Source organism: Puma concolor, chromosome C2 (assembly GCF_028749965.1).
Source record: "Puma concolor isolate L17-30 chromosome C2, mPumCon1.1.hap2, whole genome shotgun sequence".
Classification (NCBI taxonomy): domain Eukaryota; kingdom Metazoa; phylum Chordata; class Mammalia; order Carnivora; family Felidae; genus Puma; species Puma concolor.
Window position 1 is genome coordinate 130,569,295 of NC_141675.1, and position 20,182 is coordinate 130,589,476.

The 20,182-nt window shown below is 36.0% G+C and overlaps 1 protein-coding gene across 18 annotated transcripts in view; it reads right to left on the reverse strand.

Moving 5' to 3' along the window:
* The window catches only part of ROBO2 (roundabout guidance receptor 2), a 1,716,380-nt gene that overhangs the window by 1,312,204 nt on the left and 383,994 nt on the right, over positions 1-20,182 (reverse strand). For 3 of the 18 annotated variants that reach the window (XM_086675716.1, XM_086675721.1, XM_086675726.1), the window contains exon 1: positions 3,910-4,465. The exons of 1 other annotated variant lie outside the window; for it this stretch is intronic. In XM_086675716.1, coding sequence (XP_086531842.1) covers positions 3,910-4,039 — 130 coding nt within the window. In that variant the 5' untranslated portion in view covers positions 4,040-4,465. Of the gene's footprint in view, positions 1-3,909; positions 4,468-20,182 lie in introns of those variants that run through there. 14 more of the 18 variants (XM_086675732.1, XM_086675734.1, XM_086675727.1 and 11 more) reach the window with 9 other exon arrangements.

A 20,182-nucleotide genomic window follows, 5' to 3' on the forward strand; every position in this document is an offset into this window, starting at 1 on the left:
GTAAAATCTAAAAGGACACTCAGAATGTCCCATCAGTGCTTCAATATACCATGAATTGATATAATGGCATAATATGTGCTTATTATCCATTCTAATCCTTCACAGAGAGAGGGGTGATAACTGCCAGAGAGGTTTTCTTTGTTTGGTGAAGACAAACATGGGCAACTGACTGCCATAATTTGTAAAAGGAAACAAGTATGAGAGTTTTGTGAAAGAATCTTTTGAATCACCAAAAGTTTTGATAACTTTATGCTCTGTTGTCAGAGTTTAACTCCTATGTCATAACTGAGAAGCTTGAATGAACTTTGTAACAGAGTCTTGTAGGAGATTCAAATGGAGTTCAGGTCAAGTGGAAGAGTGGGTGGGGCAAAATTGAGGTCAGGATTGGACCCTCCCCTTAGTTGGATCAAGGACTGTTCTGATTGGTCAATGTTTGTGTTGCACCGGGTGTTTAATGTAACTATCACATTGGTCTAGCTTTACCTATTTATATCCCTATTATTCTTATTTACCTCTGATTTTCACCTTTCAAAGTAACTATAAATATTAAAATGGCTTAAATTCTAAATTCCAACAGCAGATTTTTTTGTTAAAAACCATGCAGTTTTGGGGCGCCTGGGTGGCTCAAGTTGGTTAAGTGTCAGACTTCAGCTCAGGTCATGATCTCACAGCTTGTGAGTGCAAGCCCTCATGGGGCTCTGTGCTGACAGCTCGGAGCCTGGATCCTACTTCTGATTCTGTGTCTCCCTCTCTCTTTGCCCCTCCTCTGTTCTCGCTCTCTCTCTCTCTCAAAAATAAATAAACATTAAAAAAAATTTAAAAAAACACGCAGTTTTTAAATTCCCTTTTTGTTACACATATTGACCATCTACAATGTAAACTTATCTGTGAAGTCTGCTCATTGGAATGGAGCTCTTTACATCTTTGAAACTGTCTTTCCAGTGAGAGTAATTGAATGCAAAATAATTAGGTCCTTTAATCCTAATGAGATGATGTCAGCACTGTAGTTAGGATTTCTGGTTAGTTTATCATGAATGCAAACTTATGATCACTTATGCTATGCTCTGAACTAATCAGATGAGACACCTGCTTTCCCTTAAGGAGTTCCATATATTGTGATTAAATAGAAAAGCATGTGCCTGAGGGAAAAGTTGCTGGCCTATTAACCTATATTTGAGATTCATGTTCATTGATGAGCTTAAAAATCCCTTGGTAGCCAACAATAATCCGCATTTTTTTCCAAATGTTCTAACAAGTCAGTTGATAGATACCTGTTTTGAGCTGCCTGGCCATGTGCTGTTTGTACTACCCCTCACAGGCCATAGCTGTTCACCGATCTGTGAAGCCACCACTCCCTGGCTCTGCCCCAGTAACCCCCTCTCTCAGAATGGTGGTTCCTGCTAATACAACAAAAATGGAAATTGTCAGTGTGGGCAGGTTGCCATATGGAGGTTGACAGCTGCTCAATCAGATTAAGACAAATGCACAGAACCAATGTGAGTTCGATTTTTTTTTTTCAGAAGAAAACTCTGCTGTTTTGTTGTTGTTACTTTTTCCAGTATGTTTGACAAAAAAAAATCTGTTTTGAAGATCTTTCTGTAAAGCAAATAAGCTTGAATCAGTATTGATATGAAGCAATTTTTTCTTTAAGTAGTTAAAATGACCTTCCTTTAAATTTATTTTGTGTTTTGAACCTTGATTCTTTTTGCCTCTGGCCACAGTGTTTAAGAGCCCTCCTTCTCTCCCTTCAACCTACCCCATAAATACCTATACTTCTGGTAGGTATCCTACAAAATAATAAAGCCCGCTTCTTCCCGAAAAAGAAAATAATGTTGAAAAATTGTAAAAATATGTTTTAAAAGACTGCATAATATGCCAAGGGACAAGCAACAGAATTTTATAACCCATCAAAAGATAACACACAGCCATCAATAGCCAAGCTCATGAATAAATAAATGTTTACAACAGTACATATGCATATCAAGGTAAGGCTACTGTACAGGAACACAGAATCTGTGGAAAATATTTATGCAATACATATTCAGTGACAAAAAGAGGCACTAAAAAGAAAATAATTTAAAAAAAGGTCAACATGTTTAAAGTTTTCCAGCAACTGGCTTGACCTTTCTAAAATACACAAAACTCTTTTAACAATAAATGAAATATGTTGCTATGATTGCCTATTCCTGAACCTGACTGACTCATATCATCATCATACAGCAGAGCTAGCAAATTTCTAGCTGAGCTAGTTAGAGCACATTGGAAAAAGTAGTCATATGTTCAAAGACGAAACATTTCAGACCTAATTTACAAATGAAACCCAATGCATCTGTATTTAAAGCTGTGTGGAATGAATGAATGCCTAGGAACACATGCAAACATTTTGAAATGAACCTTTCTGACTAGGTTAACAGTTTTTCCTAAACCTTGTAGCAATCTAACTTTCTCACCAGGTAGCTAGAACTCCAAAGTCTACTGCTAAAGTTTATCACAGGAAATGGTGCTTTTACATGCTAGAGGTGCATACTGTCTTTGAAAAAATTATATAGGAAGTAGAAGTTAACACTTCTGACGTCCCCTAGAGTTGATAACACCATACATCTCTAGATCCCAAGCCACCCAAAAGCTGCCATGCTGGCTAACATAAATAACAGCTTGCAGTTTTCAAGACACCCACCCCCCCCCCCCCCCACACACACACTCAGTGATACCACTAGGAAATACAGTAATGTGGTGATATAATTTACAATGCCCAAAGATCATTTGCAGTTCCACTCCTCAGGAGTACATCTGCACCAACCATCTAAGCTAAGTGCCTGTTGGAACTTTTCCCTCCAAGGTACTGTAGATGGAAGATTTGTAATATCTTTAATGCAACCAAAGGAGACACAGAAAGATCAAACTGAAAAGGCTCATGTATTTAGGAAATCCTGCTGAGATGTCATGATAAATTATTAAAACTTCTTGTTAATGTTCATGCTTCTTTTTAACCTCACATCATACCGTTAACAGTAAAGCAAAGGTGGGGAAACCCAGAAAACATTTCCAGAGCTGAGACAAAATATTAGGTGAAAAGAATTCTCCTGCAAAGCAAAATCCTCAGCTATCTTCCATCAAGATTTCTTCTTGCAAACATGCAAACACAGTTCACAAAGTCTTTTATGGGATATTTCTGCAGCATCATTTTGGCTTATAGCATTCACAGAACAGATACCCTGATAACTTGTGTTTAGTATAAACAAATGGCATTCAGGAAAAACAGAATCCACTGAACTTTACAAAAAGGCAGGGTCAAAGTATCATCAATTCTCTCTCATCTCATCATAATTTCTCGACAGCAGGAGAAAATGGATTTCCACACTCCAAAGTACTGAAAGGCTTGCTCTTGTTCAGCAGATTTTTTTTTTCCTCAATAAAGTTAATGCAATTTATCTTTATTAACACATCAACAGTGATAGAGTCAGCCAGAAAATTAGTGTTGGTAGCACTGCATTTCATAACGTGCCCCTCCTCAGGCATCCCTCTGACCATTTCACAAAATCTGCCAAACAATTCAGGGATCTAACATATTCAGGACCCATTTCTTTTTTAAAAATAATGCAGCTTCCTAAGGATACCACACATATCCTTGCGGTAGAGCAGTATGCATCTGGCTCTACATCCTTCCTGCTGGAAACAATCCTTGTAATGCTTTGATAGCCCCAAAACCCAAAATTGCAAAAATACATTCCTATCAACAACAGAGAAAAGCTCTTCTTCCCAGCCACCTACAACACAGAACCTCTTGCCTGAAATAAAAATCTGATTTCAAGCAGACGCAGTTCCTCTACCTTTAGCTGTCCTCAAGTTGCCATTGATCAGCCTTGCTAACTCCATTTAGATGTTTAACACACAACTTTCATCACTTACCCCCTTTCCAAGGTTTTCCTTTCCAGGGGGTCCGAGTCAGCTTGCTCAGAGTTGGTCCAGAGAAAAAGAGCATCAAAACGAAGAAAAGTTCAAGTCTAGTAATTTTCCCCACTTTCTCTAATGATAACATTTCCACAAGTTAATTTCACAAAATTTCTCACATCCTCTTCCCTCCCGGTTATTAAAATAGCATTAATCATTGAAAACCCTGAGGTAGGTGTTGTTTTGCCATCTTTAACAGCTGAAGTAGCAGCTCCCTGATGTAGCCCTGAGCCAAGCTACATTTCTCACGGATCCGGCTCCTCTCAGCACGCAGCTCTCTGCTCCTGCTCCAGGAGCTATAAAATAATTTCTGATCTTCACTTTGCTTTCAGTGGGAATGTATTCCTCAGTGTTCTGGGTGAGCTTGATTGAAAATGATAAAAACAGTAATGTCTGTGTCCAGCAGCAAAAAGAAAAGATGTCAGGATTGTGTGAAAAAGATGAGAAGCAGTTGTACTGACAGCTTTCAGGCTGCTGTGTGATCCTAATAGCCGTGCAACCAACCAAATTGCTCTTTTAAGAGTAATAAGGCTTCAGTGAAAGCCGGTGTCACTGCCACTTGGGTGGGTAGTGCTGGGCTTGAAAATCACCCAGGAACGGCCACAGATAACGACTGTTTCAGTTCCGCCTCAGAATATTAAGGGCTGAGCAAAATATAGTATGCACAGAGGGTAGTTAATCTATTGTGTGGATACACGAGGATTCCAGTGGTGTAGTAGGGAAAGACGCAGAACTTAAGATGTATTTTATTCTTCCTTTACTTCACCTCGTGCCATTCAAAGGGGATTGCATGTGCACTAATTATTCATAAAAGGGTCTGAAATATTTATTTGAAGAACAACAATAAGTGTATGATTTTTATCTCCAACAATAAAACAGGCAGGGCAAGTTCTCATAGTCTCAGTGCTCTTCTGTATTAAAGTCAGTCTCTTTGGGCATTTCTGTGTCACCTGAATGAACCAACTGGGAATACTGTGAGCAAACTTTTGGAAATACCAACACAGACTACCAGGGCTGTGCTAATCACACATTCAGGCAAGCACATTTTTTCCTTGTTTGTGTACATTACCATGGAAATACAAAAATCTCTCTAAGTCTCTCAGGCTTTTTAAATTATATTTATGAAAATATTACTGATCACAAGGTGTGGTTATAATTACCATCCGGGCACATGACTATGCTCCCAGAAGAAGAGGTGGGAGAAGGCAAATGAAATAAAATTTAGTCTCTACTGCCTGAAGTGAATTAGCATGATCGAAATATTCTGGCCAATATTTGAAAACTGTCTACATCTTAGTATTATCTATATGGTCACTTATTCCTTTAATCAGTGAACCGCAATGCATGCATTATGCATTTATGTACTTTAAAGTAATCAATTGCTATATGATGATAACCGCCAATTTATGATGTTACCGCTTTGAACATGGGATAAATTGCCCTTTTCAAATCATGTTAGTGGGAGAGGTACTCTTAAAAGAATAATATTTTTAAGATAAAGTACATTAAATTTAAAAATACAGTTATTAAAATTGGCTTTAAAATGAAGCAATGTTTGTCAAAGATATTATGAGATACACAAAACAAATTCTCAGGTTATCCTTTAGTTTAGAAACAATAATCAATTTGTATTCAACTTTTTTAAATAGTTTTTTTAAAGTTTATTTTCTATTTATTTTGAGAGAGAGGTACGGAGCAAGTGGGGGAGTGACAGAGAGAGGGAGACAGAATCCCAAGCAGTCTCCACACTGTCAGCACAGAGCCCAATGTGGGGCTTGATCTCATAAACCATGAGGTCATGAAATCAAGAGTTGGATTCTCAACTAACTGAGTGACCCAGGCACTTTTCGTTGAAAAACTTCTGAGGGATATGAGAAAGTTCATATCGTTCTTATTTTATAAATAGGAAATTTAAAATTCTATGTCTCTATATACTTTTTAAGGGTAAGTTAAATTTTAACTCAGTATTCTATTTTCTCTGTACCTATTATTTTTCATCTTGTTTACCTCACCCTTTCCTCTCTCTTCAGATGCATGTAAACAGAAGTTGGTAAAATGAATTGGCCTCCCTCAACATCACCTTCTCAAGAAGATTCTAGATTCAAACTTTTTTACTGTCTACTGGCTCAATTCATCTCAAAAAAAAAAGAACACAACTTTTCATAATTAGTGAGTTCTGTTTTTGTTTTTGTTTTTAATTACCTGGGCTTTGGGTGGAACAAGAGAACGTGAAGTGGGTTTAAACATGGTGAAAGGTTATTGGTAGAAATGTCAAACATTTCCAAGGACCTGACTTGAATGAAGTTAACAGGAAAAATACTCTTTCCTCAACAGGTGATACAGTTGGCCAGGTTGACTGTAAGGAAATTTCAACTTTAGATTTTCAAGATTTGCTTCCTTGCTGGTGAGCCCTGGTAAACACCAGCCCTCAACTTGCTGTAGTGGGGAAACTGAACTGAAACCAGAGGAATCAAATCACCTTTGCTCATGGAGGGAAGGCTATTCTCCCTTAGAACTCATCTGGCTGAAGTGTAAATTGCTATTTAAGCTTTCTAGCTACTAGAAAGATAAGGAGAAACCTCAAATGGGTGGCAGTACCAAAGAGAATGAATAAAGGTGGAATTTGAAACAATGGAAATATTGAGTGGGGGGACAGTCTACATGAGACGAATTTTGAATACATATGTGTAGGAATGTTTTCTCACCTAAGTTATTAATATTAATACATTTGCTAACTTATTACAAATTCTAAGTTCTTTATATGTAATTATTCATTTAATCCTTATAAAAACCCAATGATCATACATAATGGTCTCCATTTAGTACATTACAAAACTGAGGCACATAGCGTTTAAGTCACTTATTCAAGTCCATAGAGCTTTTTTGAACCTAAATAGCTCAGCTCTGAGCCTTTGCAAATCACTGTACCAAGCCCTCTACCAAACTGTTCTTTTAACCTTTATGAGCTAGCTTGCTCATAAGTTAACATCTGTATATAAAAGAATAGCAAATAACAAAGGCACACTGAGTATGTGACTAGTTCTTATCAAGAGTTTTACATATTTTAGTTATATCATTTCCACAACAACTTTGTGAGATGAATCCATTACTATTCATTCTTTATAGATAATTACTTGTTCAATATCACATGGTGAGTGAATGACAGAGCCAGGATTTGAACCCTGTATGGACTTGGAGTTTGTCATTCTACCTCTGTTTTCCAGAGTCTGGTGCATGGGTCTGAGATAACCATATAGGACTCCAAAGGGGCTGGAAAAGTAAGTAAATGGTGGGGAGGGGGAGGGGAGTTCTAATGGTATCTGTAACATGGAATCTTCTATAGGCTGTTGGCAGCTGCAGAGAGGTCTAAGCTGTGAAGTTACCTGAGAAGGCCCCCTGAGAGGCAATCAGAATAGACTTTTTCACCACCTGTATGTTCTCAAAGTAAAACACAAGGAAAGATTAAACCTCAGCCAGACCTGACTTATGGGCAGTTATAATACAACATAATAATGCTTTAGTATAGGTCATAAAAAATTGTTAGGAAGAGTGCAGAAAGGAAGTACTAAAAGGTAGTATATATTAAAACGAAGTGCAGTAAAAGACTTGGTTCAGCTAGGACACTCCAGGCAGAGAAGATGACCTTTTGACTAAGAATCAAGTCATGAATATATATTTTAAGACTAGGGCAAATCAGCAAGAGACAGAGAAGAATCCAGGCTGAGAGAATTGCATGAACATAGTCACAGGGATGCAAGAAAGCCTGACTCCTTCCAAGAACTACAAGGAATGTAGCATGACTGAGGTATCTGAGCACACGGGTGTAGTGGGAGATGAGGTAGCAATGGTAGGCCGGGGCTAGATTAAAATTTTAAATATGCTTACTGCCAAAGGTCTTAGGCTTTTCCTCAGTGATAGGGAGTCAATTATGACTTTAAATTATGTTCTAAAATGAGTTTAAAAAAAATCTTTGGCTGCAGTATGGTGGAGAATAAAATTAGAAGCAAAAAAAAAAAAAAAAAACCCAACATTATTTAGAGAGATAGTAATATTCCAAGCAAGATGTATTTGCAAACTGAACTAAAACAGTATAAATAGGTAGGAGATAATTTGAAGTATCAAAATTCATTAATTCAACAAATATTAATAACTACATATTTTGAGCCACACAAAACTCTAGGTATTTTAAGATTAATTAAGACAAAGCTTAATAAGAACGTATCATCAAGATATTTATCTTTAAGAATTTTTTGACAAAATATATACAAGAAGGAATGAACATTGCCCTAGTGTTTCAGCTCTCTTCTTTAAATATTTTTTTTTTTTATAAATTAGATTTTGTCTGACCTGTTAATATATGTTTTCAACACCATTAAGCAAGATTTGGATACCTTAGCAATTATATTCATTTTTATTCTAATGCCACTATTTATTCTATCCTAGTGACACTCCCTAACATCTTACTATTTATGTACAATAAAAACAATCTTTTACTTCCTTAACAAGAAATATCACTAATCTCTGATACTAGGTAACAATGGTATAATGTAAGCTATTCTGCTATGCTTTTAATAATTGAAAATATACAAGATAAAACATCTCCTAGAGAGTGTACAGCCAAAATATGTTACCAAGCATTTGAAAAAAATAGTTTATTCTTATATCTATATATATATATATTGTTTTAATTTCATAAATTATAGTCACTTCATCACATGTGGTTGAAGACTGAGTCAATCCTCTTTCCTGAAAATTCTGTGACTTTAGTCATTTGGTAATTAGGTGGTTCTTAATCCGGGGCAATTATACCCTTTCCTTAGGGGATATTTGGCAATGTTCTGAGATATTCTTTGGTTGCCCTAGTTGGAGGGGTGGATGCTACTACTATATACAATGGCTAGAGACCAGTGGTGCTATCAAATGTCTTATAATGCACAGGACAATGCCTGCAACAAAGAAAAACATGGCCAAAATTGTCAATAGTACCAAAGCCGAGAAACCCCAAGGTATCTTCCGCTTGTCTGACCATATGATGATGGTTCCTCTAGCCATTGTTTCACTTAAGTATGGCCAGAACAAATGCTCTGCTTGACTGAAGCTTGCAAGATAATCACAGAATACTTATTATCAGTACATTCTCCTATGCCACTAAAACCAAACATTTTGTATTTATATTCTTATGGTTCAAAGGAAGCTTCACAATTATCCTACTATAATTCACCTACAAAGAATAACTCCTCTCCCTGAACACCTTACATCAGGCCAAAGAAGTGGTAAAATTTCTTGACTAGAGTGCTGGAAGGGGATCAGTGACACATGTGTATATCAGTAAAAATCATTCTTAGGTAGAAAATTCTCAGTGTCCCTTTGTTACTCAAAATACCAAAGAACATCACTGAGGCAAACTTAGCTGTCTGCATCTCCAAATACTTCCTCTCTTAAAAAGATTGCAATGATTATTCTCTACTAACTACAGGTTGCACCATTATTAATACATTTTATATACTCCATTAATAAGCCATCAGAATAAAATTTTAGCAGGAATTTAATCAAGGAGAGAATTATAAATTAGCTATAGTATTAGCTTGATAACTTGAAAGACCAGAGATAAGTTCATTAATATATGCATACATACATTCATAGCCGTCATTAATTACACTGGTATTACTCTCTAATTCTTTAGCGTTCTATTTTGACTATGCTAGTCAAAATACAGATCTGAATGCTTCAATGGCATATTATGTTTTACTTAAACAGAAACAATGAGGTATTGTATGTAATACAGCATGATACCTTACAGTCTACTATAAATTGAAATCATTGTATAGGCTAAATAAGAGAAACACCCCTTGTTTTTTTTTTGTGTATATATATATATATATATATATATATATATATATATATATATATATAATTTCCAAGCTCAAATTAGTACCCTTACATATGCACCAGGTCAAAGGTATAATGTATAAATATTTCAGTTGCAGAATGGTAGTAAAATTAACTCTGGTAAATTGAAATATGTAGTTAACCAAAAGAAAAGAAAATAATTTGTTTTCACTGTTGAGAAATCCTTAGGAATATTTTCATTCTTTTTTCTTTTACCAGTGATTTGTACAGAGTGGACATCTCTGATTTCCTCTGATTTAAGACCCTGCAGTTCCCAGGGATCACTGGGCTGCAGGCACACTAGTTCTCATCCTATAGTCTATAGTTATAAGAGACGACAAGTAGGGCTGAATCTGTAAAGAGATCAGTGCAAACGGGTAAGTTGAACTTTCAAATGAACTCCTAATATTGCATTTTATTTTTGTCATTGTTCCCTGTTCCCTTTTCATAAAAAAATAAAATAAAAAACCCAGTCGAGCCTTATATGTCTTTATTTGAGGTTTCTACTTGTGGTTCTACTTCATAATATGCTTTTAAAAACTTCTACTGAGAAAGGCAGCTTGATGTTTTGTTCCACATAAGTTTGTTTTGAAGAGTGATTCTATTTTTATTTTTTAATAGCTTGCAGTAATTGAGGGTGTGCCAAGACCTGTCAGTGCCCCAAAGAGGAGGATTTCGGTCAGCACCTAGATTCAGGCTAATGGGAAGCCACGAAGATTGATTCCAAATTTTGGTGGGTCCACTTGCACAGTGAAATTACATGGGCAAAGCTAGCTACAAAGGAAGGTGCAGAATGTTTTCATTCCAGAGAGCCATGTGACCAGCTAAAATTTGAGGGTTCCATTCCTTTGAGAAAAAAAGGAGTTTATTAGGAGACAACTCTTTGGTATTGATTCGGCAAGTCGTGTGTTTTAAAAAAATATCTCCTCTGGGATGCCTGGCTGGCTCAGTTGGTAGAGCATGTTTCTCTTGACCTTAGGGTTATGAGTTTGAGACTCACGTTGGGCATAGAGACTACTTAAAAAAAAAATCTGCTCCAGGTATATGTGATCTGCAACCCTATTCCATTGCTCAGTAACGATCTTGAAAGGAAAAGTTTACCTGGGTTTGCTATATAACACCTAATCCTTAATGTTTATATACATATTAAGAAAATAAAATTAGAGTCAAGTCTAAAATAATTTGAAAGAAATTTAGTATGTTTAGGGAATTCATGAGAAAATTAAATTTATTTATAACATGCTAACTCATATTTAACCTAACTGGCAAGTGATTACGTGACTTGCCGAATATGGGTCCTGAAGAGACATCCTAGTGATTTTCTAGAGAATGAGCCTTGGAATCTACTTCAACATGTCTGAGCCATAAAATGTAATTTTTTTTTTTTTACATGAGGTATATCCTTGGGCTTATGTAAAGTTCATTTAAAGGACAGTGCAAGAAAGCTTGCCATGGTCTATTGGTTATGCTACATCATTTACATAAAACATTTCATATCTATAGGAGATATCAATAGAATGTTTATCAAAAAATATTATTTCTAATATTTTATAATAAATTTATTCTAACATTGGATATTGCTCCCCATAAAAATACAAACTCTAAATAGTTTTCTATCTGAATAGGTAGAAAGTCACTAAATCAGGTTTGTAGAGTTCCATGAGAAGGTCTATAGAGTGTGTATTAATACATATGATTGAATCTGCTTCAGCTCTCCCCAGAGTATCCTTGAGATCACAGGAATACTATAATGTTGATTCAATTTCTAGTTAAATGGTGGACTTTCTTAGGATAAGTGTCTATACTGTGAATGTTGAAGATGCAAGATACAATTGTTACATAGCTAACTTTGCTTTTTTGAAAAAAGCAAATAAACTACAATTTTCAGATTATTTATCAACTTAAAAATAGTGTAAATTTTAAACAAATTAAAAGTAACATTTAAGAAATATATAACAGTATTTTTGCAATGTCTTTACATTCAATGATGAATTCCTATTACCAATTACAAATTGCTATAAAAATAGCTATAGGCCTATTGTACAGCTATATTAGAGTTAACTATTAAGTGTCTTTGACAAAAAATGGCAGCAGTATAAAAAATAATTTATTTCTCTCTCATGAGAAAGTCTGGATAGAAGAAAATGAGTTTTGTACCATAAAGTTCTGTGGCATTCAGGCTCCTTTCTTTTTTTTTTTCTCTGCCCAATTTTATTGAGGTACAGTTGAAATTTAATATATATATATATATATATATATATATATATATATATATATATATATATATAAACAGGGAGGGGGACAAAACAGAAGAGACTCTTAAATATGGAGAACAAACTAAGGGTTACTGGAGGAGTTGTGGGAGGGGGGTTGGGCTAAATGGGTAAGGGGCACTAAGGAATCTATTCCTGAAATCATTGTTGCACTATAATGCTAACTAATTTGGATGTAAATTTAAAAAAAATAATAAAAAATAAAACAAGTTAAAAATATTAAAAAAATTGTATGGTTTTAAGGTGTCCAATGTGATGACTTGATATACATATATGCTGTAAAATGTTCATCACAACAAGCTAATTAACATATCCATCACCTCACATAGTTACCTGTGTATGTGTGTGTAGTTCAAATGCTTAAGCTTAATACTTAACATACTCTCTAATTTCTTCATCAGGAATGGTTTCCATAATTCAGACAACTCAGGATCCAATAGGTCCTCTTCGTCGGCAGACATCATGTCAGCAGGAAGGAGGACAAGATAAAGGAGGAGAGGGGAATGACCCAGAAGGAAGCAGTTCTTTCTTAGAAAGTTTTAGGAAAATTGCTACGTGTCACTTTTCCTTCAATATGTTGGTCATATTTTTGTTTAATCCAGATAAAGGAAACTGCAAAGTGAAGTCTTTATTCTGGGTAGCCATTTGGCTAGCTAAAATATTGGGGTACCATTTCTGGGAGGAAAAGGGAGAACAGGTTTTGGGGGAAACCTGGCAGTCTCTCACATGGATATCATGATAGATTGATAATAGATGTTTTAAAAAATAGTAGTTATTATTATCTAATACAGTAACCCTTACTACTTTAGAAGCTTGAATCATCACATGTAATACGTTCAAGTCTATAATAAAACTAGCTTTCTTTATAGGCTCATAGAATCTAAGAGTTCAGGATGAAAGATCATCTAGCTTATAAAGAACAGAATACAAACATTCCTCAGCAGTGGTGTCTTAGCTTTTGCTTAAATGATTCAAGTAAAAGAATCTGATTGTTTGTTCTTAGAAAGACCATTCTTGCATTGATCTCATGTTTTAGATGCTCTTAATGTGCAATTATTCATTCTAACCCTACTCTTTAATGTAATGCTGAACAAATATTTTCTTTCTTTATCAGGACAATGCTTTGAATGTTAGGAAATAGCTATTTTTCCCCATTGAGTCTCACCCCCACAATTCCCCTCAGTCCAAATAATTTGCTTTTCTTGAACACAAATTTCAGATTCATTATCATCTAAGTAATCTCCCTCCTTTCTGGATTTCTGGATGCTGTTAAGTTTGTTACAGTCAATCTTAACATCTGATTCAACAATATTTATTCATCCTAAAGCAGAAGACATTCTTCATTTTTTGCTTTCTTCCTAATTCAAGCTGAACTAAACATAACAGAAATGATCTGGCAGCTGTTCGCAATACCTTCCCCCTTCTTATCCCCACCCACCTAGTTCCCATCACTTGGATGGAGAGTTTGTCATATAACAAAAGTATGGCTCACAATTGCTTCTACAGTTCATTTGTCCTGTGTCCTCTACCATTAAGCTAATGATTTTGACAAGAAAAGAGTCACCTGGCTCTATTTCCTTTTCTGTTGGATGTCAATTTAATATGACCATGGGGACTATTCATTAGCTTTTGAAACTTCCAGGAAGACGCACCTCCTTTGCTTTTATTTTAAATTATTTACACTATTTTAAAAGAATCTGAAAATAATATTTTAAATAATCATGGCTAATAGTGCAATATATATACACACACTGATATATAAATATACATATATATATGCGTATGTGCATATAGAAGCACTAATTCCTAAGTAGGAGAATTTGTTAATTAATCACCCTTAACAGCAAAATAGCTTCCCATTAGTCAAGCTTCAGGTTAATTAATTCACCAGATGATGAGTGATAAAAGTCCTAGTGCTTTCTTCCTAACTACTTACTATTCCATTCAGAGAACAAGCTCAATATATCTCACACAGAGCAGCTTGGTTTCTGCTTCTATGGGTGCTGAATTTTAGAACTACATCTGATAACCATTTTCTTGGAATAAAAAAATATTGAATCCAATTCTTCTTTGACATAGACCTATTTAAAGTGGGTGAGAACAGTGGGCACTATTTAGGATTGAGCAAATGAACAATTTAGGGAGCAGCCACAGTCTTCCATTGAGATTGAAGTAGGTTTCTTATAAATAATGGCAGCCACATATTCTAGGCAGAAAAGTCACTATCACTGCAAGCATGACATTCCAATCAGATCCGCCCAATGAAGTGAGTCACTGCAATGTTTCTTTTAGGTAATTTTTAGGTAATAGAAATGCCTGACCTTGTGTCAATAGCTCCAACTGTACCTATGGCTGAGTGTTATTTAGCAACTCACTCCCAACTACTGAAGGAGGATGTAGGGAAGATAAAAATCAAGACTTTAAACGCAAACTTCCAAATCTAGCCTAAATTTTGTCCCCGAACTCCAGGCTCATATATCTAACTTCTTATTTAACATCTATACTCGGATATAATGGTAGTGAGAATTTTAAGACAACTCCTGTAGCCTTCACTATTTCATCCTCTCTCACTATCCTTGTTACTCTTCTATTGATTATGTTATTATATTGTAAAAAGAAAAATTATCTAATATAATCACAATAGATCTTTAAAAGCTGAGAGCTTTTCCATGGTGGCGGTAGAAGAGGAAAGTACATGAGGAAGTCAGAGAGATTTGAGGCAAGAAAGTGATCTGATGAAACATTACTGTCTGTGAAGATGAAGGGACTGTAAACAATGACTTGGGAGCAACTCCTCTGACAAGAGCCAGCAAGGAGAGGGACCTCAGTCTTACAACCACAAGGATTTAATTTTGCCAGCAACCTGAATGAACCTGGAAATGGATTCTTTTGCAGAACCTACAGCTAAGAGCCTAGTTTGGATGAGGTCTTGATTTTGCCTTTGTGAAACCCTAAACAGAGAACACATCTGGACCTAGGGAAATGTGAGTTAAAAATGTGGGTGTTATTTTAAACTGTTAATTTTGTGATGATTTGTCATGCATCAATAGACAATGAATACAGAAGTCTTATAAGTATCTAGAATATCTGTTTAATAACAAACAAACAAACAAACAAACAAACATCCGAAAAAACTCCTGGACTTTCCTCCCAGTCATGTTTCTACAGCCTTTTCCTTTTATTTAATGATAATTTCAGTCTTCTAGTTATTCAGGCAAAAAATTCTGGAGACATCCTAAAATCCTCTATTTCTCTCAAATTCATACATGAAATCCATCTCAAACCTGTTGTATTGGTATCTATGAAATATCCAGACTCCAATCTGTTCTCCTTCTTCCACTATACTCACCCTGATTGGAGCCACTAACATCTCTCATCTTTATTGCAAGAGTCAACTTACAGGACTTCCAACTTCCTACTCTACCTCCTTCCTACACATTTTACCAACACAGTAGAAAGAATAATCTTCTCAAAACTAAGGTCATATCACATCTTTTCTAAAAATTCTTCATCACCTCCCCCATTTAACTCAGAGTAAAAGCCAAAGCTCAGGTAATAACCTATAATGTCTTTCATGACCTGACCCTCTCCAATCCAGTTTGACTTTATCTTATCCTATTCTCACCTTCAATCACTCTGCACCAGCCATACTGGCTTCCTTAACATTCAATGAATCCAGACACGTTAGCCTTAGAATGTTTGTTCTGATTGCCCCTTTATTTCTGACTTCAGCATCATTAAATCCTTCACTTGCTTCAGATTTCTGCTCACTTTTCATCTCCTCAATGACACCATGATCCCCACCCTCACTTTTACTGTTCCAGATCTCCCTTCTCCTGCTAGGTTGAGTTTAGTTTTTATTTTTCATTTTTTTCACATTTATTAATGTTTAACATTCTATATAATTTACTTCCTTATTGTGCTTTTTATTAATTTCCTGTCTCCCTCAAAATAGAATGTAGGCTCCATGAGAACAGACATTTTGTGAGTTTTGTTCACTGTTGTGTATGTCTAAAACATCTGGATATTTGCCTGGCGTATAGAAGACGCTCAGTAAATATTTGTTAAACAAAGGAATGAGTGCAGGCAGGCACTTAGGGACACGAATTAAAGAACACCACCTACAGAGCTGAGGCTCTGGGTTTCCCTGGAAAAGGTATAGAGAAACAACAGTTACCTGAAACACATTAATCTAGCCATGAACCTAGACAACAACAACAAAGTTTGATACTGCATCTGTCTTTGGAAATTTGCATGATAGGGGTAAAAAGAATATGGAATGCTAGCTCTACTTCTCCAGCAGTGGGACACGGATTAATTTATTTAACCATTCTGTGTCTCACATTTTTCATCTTTAAAAATGGAGGAAACAATTTCTATTTCATGTATTTATTTTGGAGTTAAATGAGATAACAGACTGGAAGTGTCTGGCATAGAGCATGTACTCCAAGAATGTTAGGCTTCTCCCCTTCTGTGCATCCTTCTGTGCCAAAGGGTTGAATCCATCTTTAGTGATACCGACTGAACCCATGTCATTTATCTGGGGACATTTTTCAAATACTCTTTCTCTTCCCTGGTTCCAGAATGGAACTAAAATAAAGTTTCTAGAGACATAATTTGGAGACCTCACCTCTAACACCAGTCTCTTAAGTTGGAACCTCAAGCTCCTTAAGTTCTTCATGATTCAGACTTATACTACACACCTCACTCTGATCTCCATTGACTCAGTCACTCTCCATTTTCCCTCTCCCTCTTTGCTCCTTCCTTCACCCTTGTATAATCCAATATAACTCATCTTTTTAACTCCTACAGAATCTAGAACAGGTCTTTGCACAGAGTATTTTTCACTGTATTTTGCTAAACAAATGACTAGAAAGTAATTCAAGCTTATAGTTCCTCCATGATGGTGTATCTGAATTAGCCCAAACTATCTCAAAGGTCTTATTCCTATGTTTCAGGCCTGGGCATGAGGATTTTCCCAGAGAGCACTAATTCTAGTCCCTGATGGGATGTATCTGGGGTTATCACTTTAGATATATCTTAAACAACATATTCTGTGTGTAAATAGTTAGCAATCCATATGACCATCACAGTCATATCTACTCTTGTATCTACTCTTTTTTTAATGGCTGTTATCCTTTTAAAATATATATGTCATAGTGTTCAGAAAGAAACTAGAGCACTAGATTGAAACACAATTTCTCTTCTAAGCATACTTCTTCATTTGCTTATGTTTTTTCCAAAAGCTTCCTTTGGGAATTAAATACATTTTTAAATGCCTGTCTCAAGTAGGATATTTTTAAAGGTAAGAAATAAGCTTTCTTCTTTCCAAAGTACTTTGATTTCTTTTTCCTTTTTTTCTAAATATAATTCCTAAACCTGAAGCTATAAACATCATTTTCTTCTCTGGAAAAAGTAATTAGACACCATCTTAAAAAGTGAGTTTTAAAGGAGATATTTAAGCACAAGCTAGTAAGTGACATACCTTGAAACATGGGCATAGTCATAGATAGGAAGAACTCTGCTTCAGCATAACTGTACAGTGAGTAATTTCCACATGATAACAATTAACATTTGGGTGCTTTCATTCCTGGTTTACTTAAAAGTGATAGTAAGTGGGGAGATAGAGTGTTATAGTATAAGCATAATGTAGTAATGGGAGACATTTTTTTTTAAAAAAAAAGGATTTAGGGTGGGCAGCCTCCCCAAATATGTGCATCATCTCTTCCTTTTACAGATGACAAAATCCAGTTTCAGAAAGGCAACGTAATTTCCTCTCAAAGCATATGTTGCTGTCTGTAGCCTTAATTTCCTTACCTATAAAAGGGGTGTTGTCTGTGTTTTTTCCATAGCACTAGAAAACATGAAGTCTTGGGTTCTTGAACTTAAGACCATCCCATATACCATCCTACATGCCCAGTATGTTAGACAATGGCCTCTGTGAACTGACTACTGGGCTCAAGGAGATATGCCACTGAATGACTCATTCTGGTACCCCAAATTTTGCTACAGAAGACATATTCTTTAATATTTCACATCTCCTCACATCTCTCCTCTTTACTATTATTACTATTATTTTTTTATGTTTTAAGTTTATTTATTTTGAGAGAGCGAGCGAGCGAGTGAGGACAGAGTCATGGTGGGGGGTGGGGGGGTGCAGAGAGAATTCCAAGCAGGCTCTGCACTGTCAGCACAGAACCTGACGTGGGGCTCAAACTCATGAACTGTGAGATCGTGATCTGAGTCAAAACCAAGAGTTAGATGCTTAACCGATTGAGCCACTCAAGCACCCATTATTAATTATTTTTTAGAGAAGTTTTAGGTCACAGCCAAACTTAATAGAAGATACAGATATCTTCCATATACCTTCTGCCTCACACATGCATAGACTCTCTCATTATCATCACCACAGTGGTTAGATACAATCATGAACCTACACTGACACATTATAATCACCCAAAGTCCATAGACTACATAAGAGTTCACACTTAGTGTTGTACATTCCAAGGGTTTGGACGAACTTGTAATGACATATCCATCATTGTAGTATTGGACAGATTATTTTCACTACCTTTCAAAGTCCTCTGTGCTCCACCCATTCTTCACCCCCTACTCCTAAACCCTGGCAACCAATATTTTTATTGTCCCCAGCCTCTTCCAGAATGTCACATAGTTGGAATCATACATTAGATAGGCCAGACCCTTTTTTTATAAACAAGGTATGGTGCAAATAAGTAACAATAATGTGGCAATTGTGATTTTAGAGGCTTTTAGTTAATTAATGAGATATTAATATAACTATAGTATTTAAAGTTGCTTTTTAATCTTCTCTCTTTTTTTGTCACTCTTATTCCATTAAGCCTTCCCTTCACCCAGTTTTTAAGACCCAGAATCTGTAAAGCAATTTCCAAGAAAGAAGCCACATATTCGGGAGGTTAGACTGGCACTATATATAATTACTCAAAGAATGGCCCTATTCCAGCAATAATGGGTCACAGTCCCATAGTTACACAGAAAATATTTATGCAATGCTGACCTTATTCCAGTAATCAAGTAGGCACTGAGGCAAGATAAAAAGGTAAACAGTAGAATATTAGAAATTTTTTAAGTTTATTTTATTTATTTTGAGAGAGAAAGTGCAAATGTGGCCTTGTGTGAGTGTGGGAGGGCCAGGAGAGAGGAAGAGAGAGAACCCCAAGCAGTTCTGGTAGCACAGAGCCTAATGTGGGGCTCAATCCCAGGAACCATGAGATCACAACTTGCGTCAAAATCAAGAGTTGGCTACTTAACCAAATAGTGTTTTAACAGACATAAATAAAATACCATAGGAAAAAGAGGGTAGCAAGATTAATCCTTATTTCTGGGGGTGGGAATAACCAAAAGATTCTAACCAAGAAAGTGAAACAGTACTCTAAGGGTAGGTAGATTCTAATTCACATTAATGGAGGAAGGGAGCCAGGAATTAGCTGAGTAAACACATAGAAATGGTTTGTTAGTTATCATAACAAATCACTATAAATTTGGCGGCTTAAAACAACAGAAATGTATTCTCTCACAGTTTGGGAGGCCAAAAATCTGAAATCGAGGTGCTAGTAGGACAGGGCCATATTCCCTCTGGAGGTTCTAGGGGGAGGTCCTTCCTTGTCTCTTAAAGCTTCTGGAGATTGTCAGCATTCCTTGACTTCCTTGGTCTGTGGCTACATCACTTGAATCTTTGCTTTCATTGTCACATCATTTTTTCCTCAGCCTTTCTCTTCTCCTCAGTATGTCTCTCATAAGGATGCTTGTTATTGGATAAAGGGCTCACCTGGATAATCCAGGATCATCTCTTAAGCTCTTTAACTTAACGTATATCTTCCAAGACCCTTTCCCAAAGAAGGTAGCATTCATAGGTTCCAAAATTTTACCTATTCAAGGTAAATATATTTTGGTAGAGGATTTTTCAGCTTCCCACACTTGGGAACGTACTTTATGAGTGGTTATGTGACTGTGTTTGTATTGTGGTTTGATGGATGGAGTTGGGTTCAAGGCCAGTAAGGGCAAGACATTCCTTGGAAGACTTTTGGGGT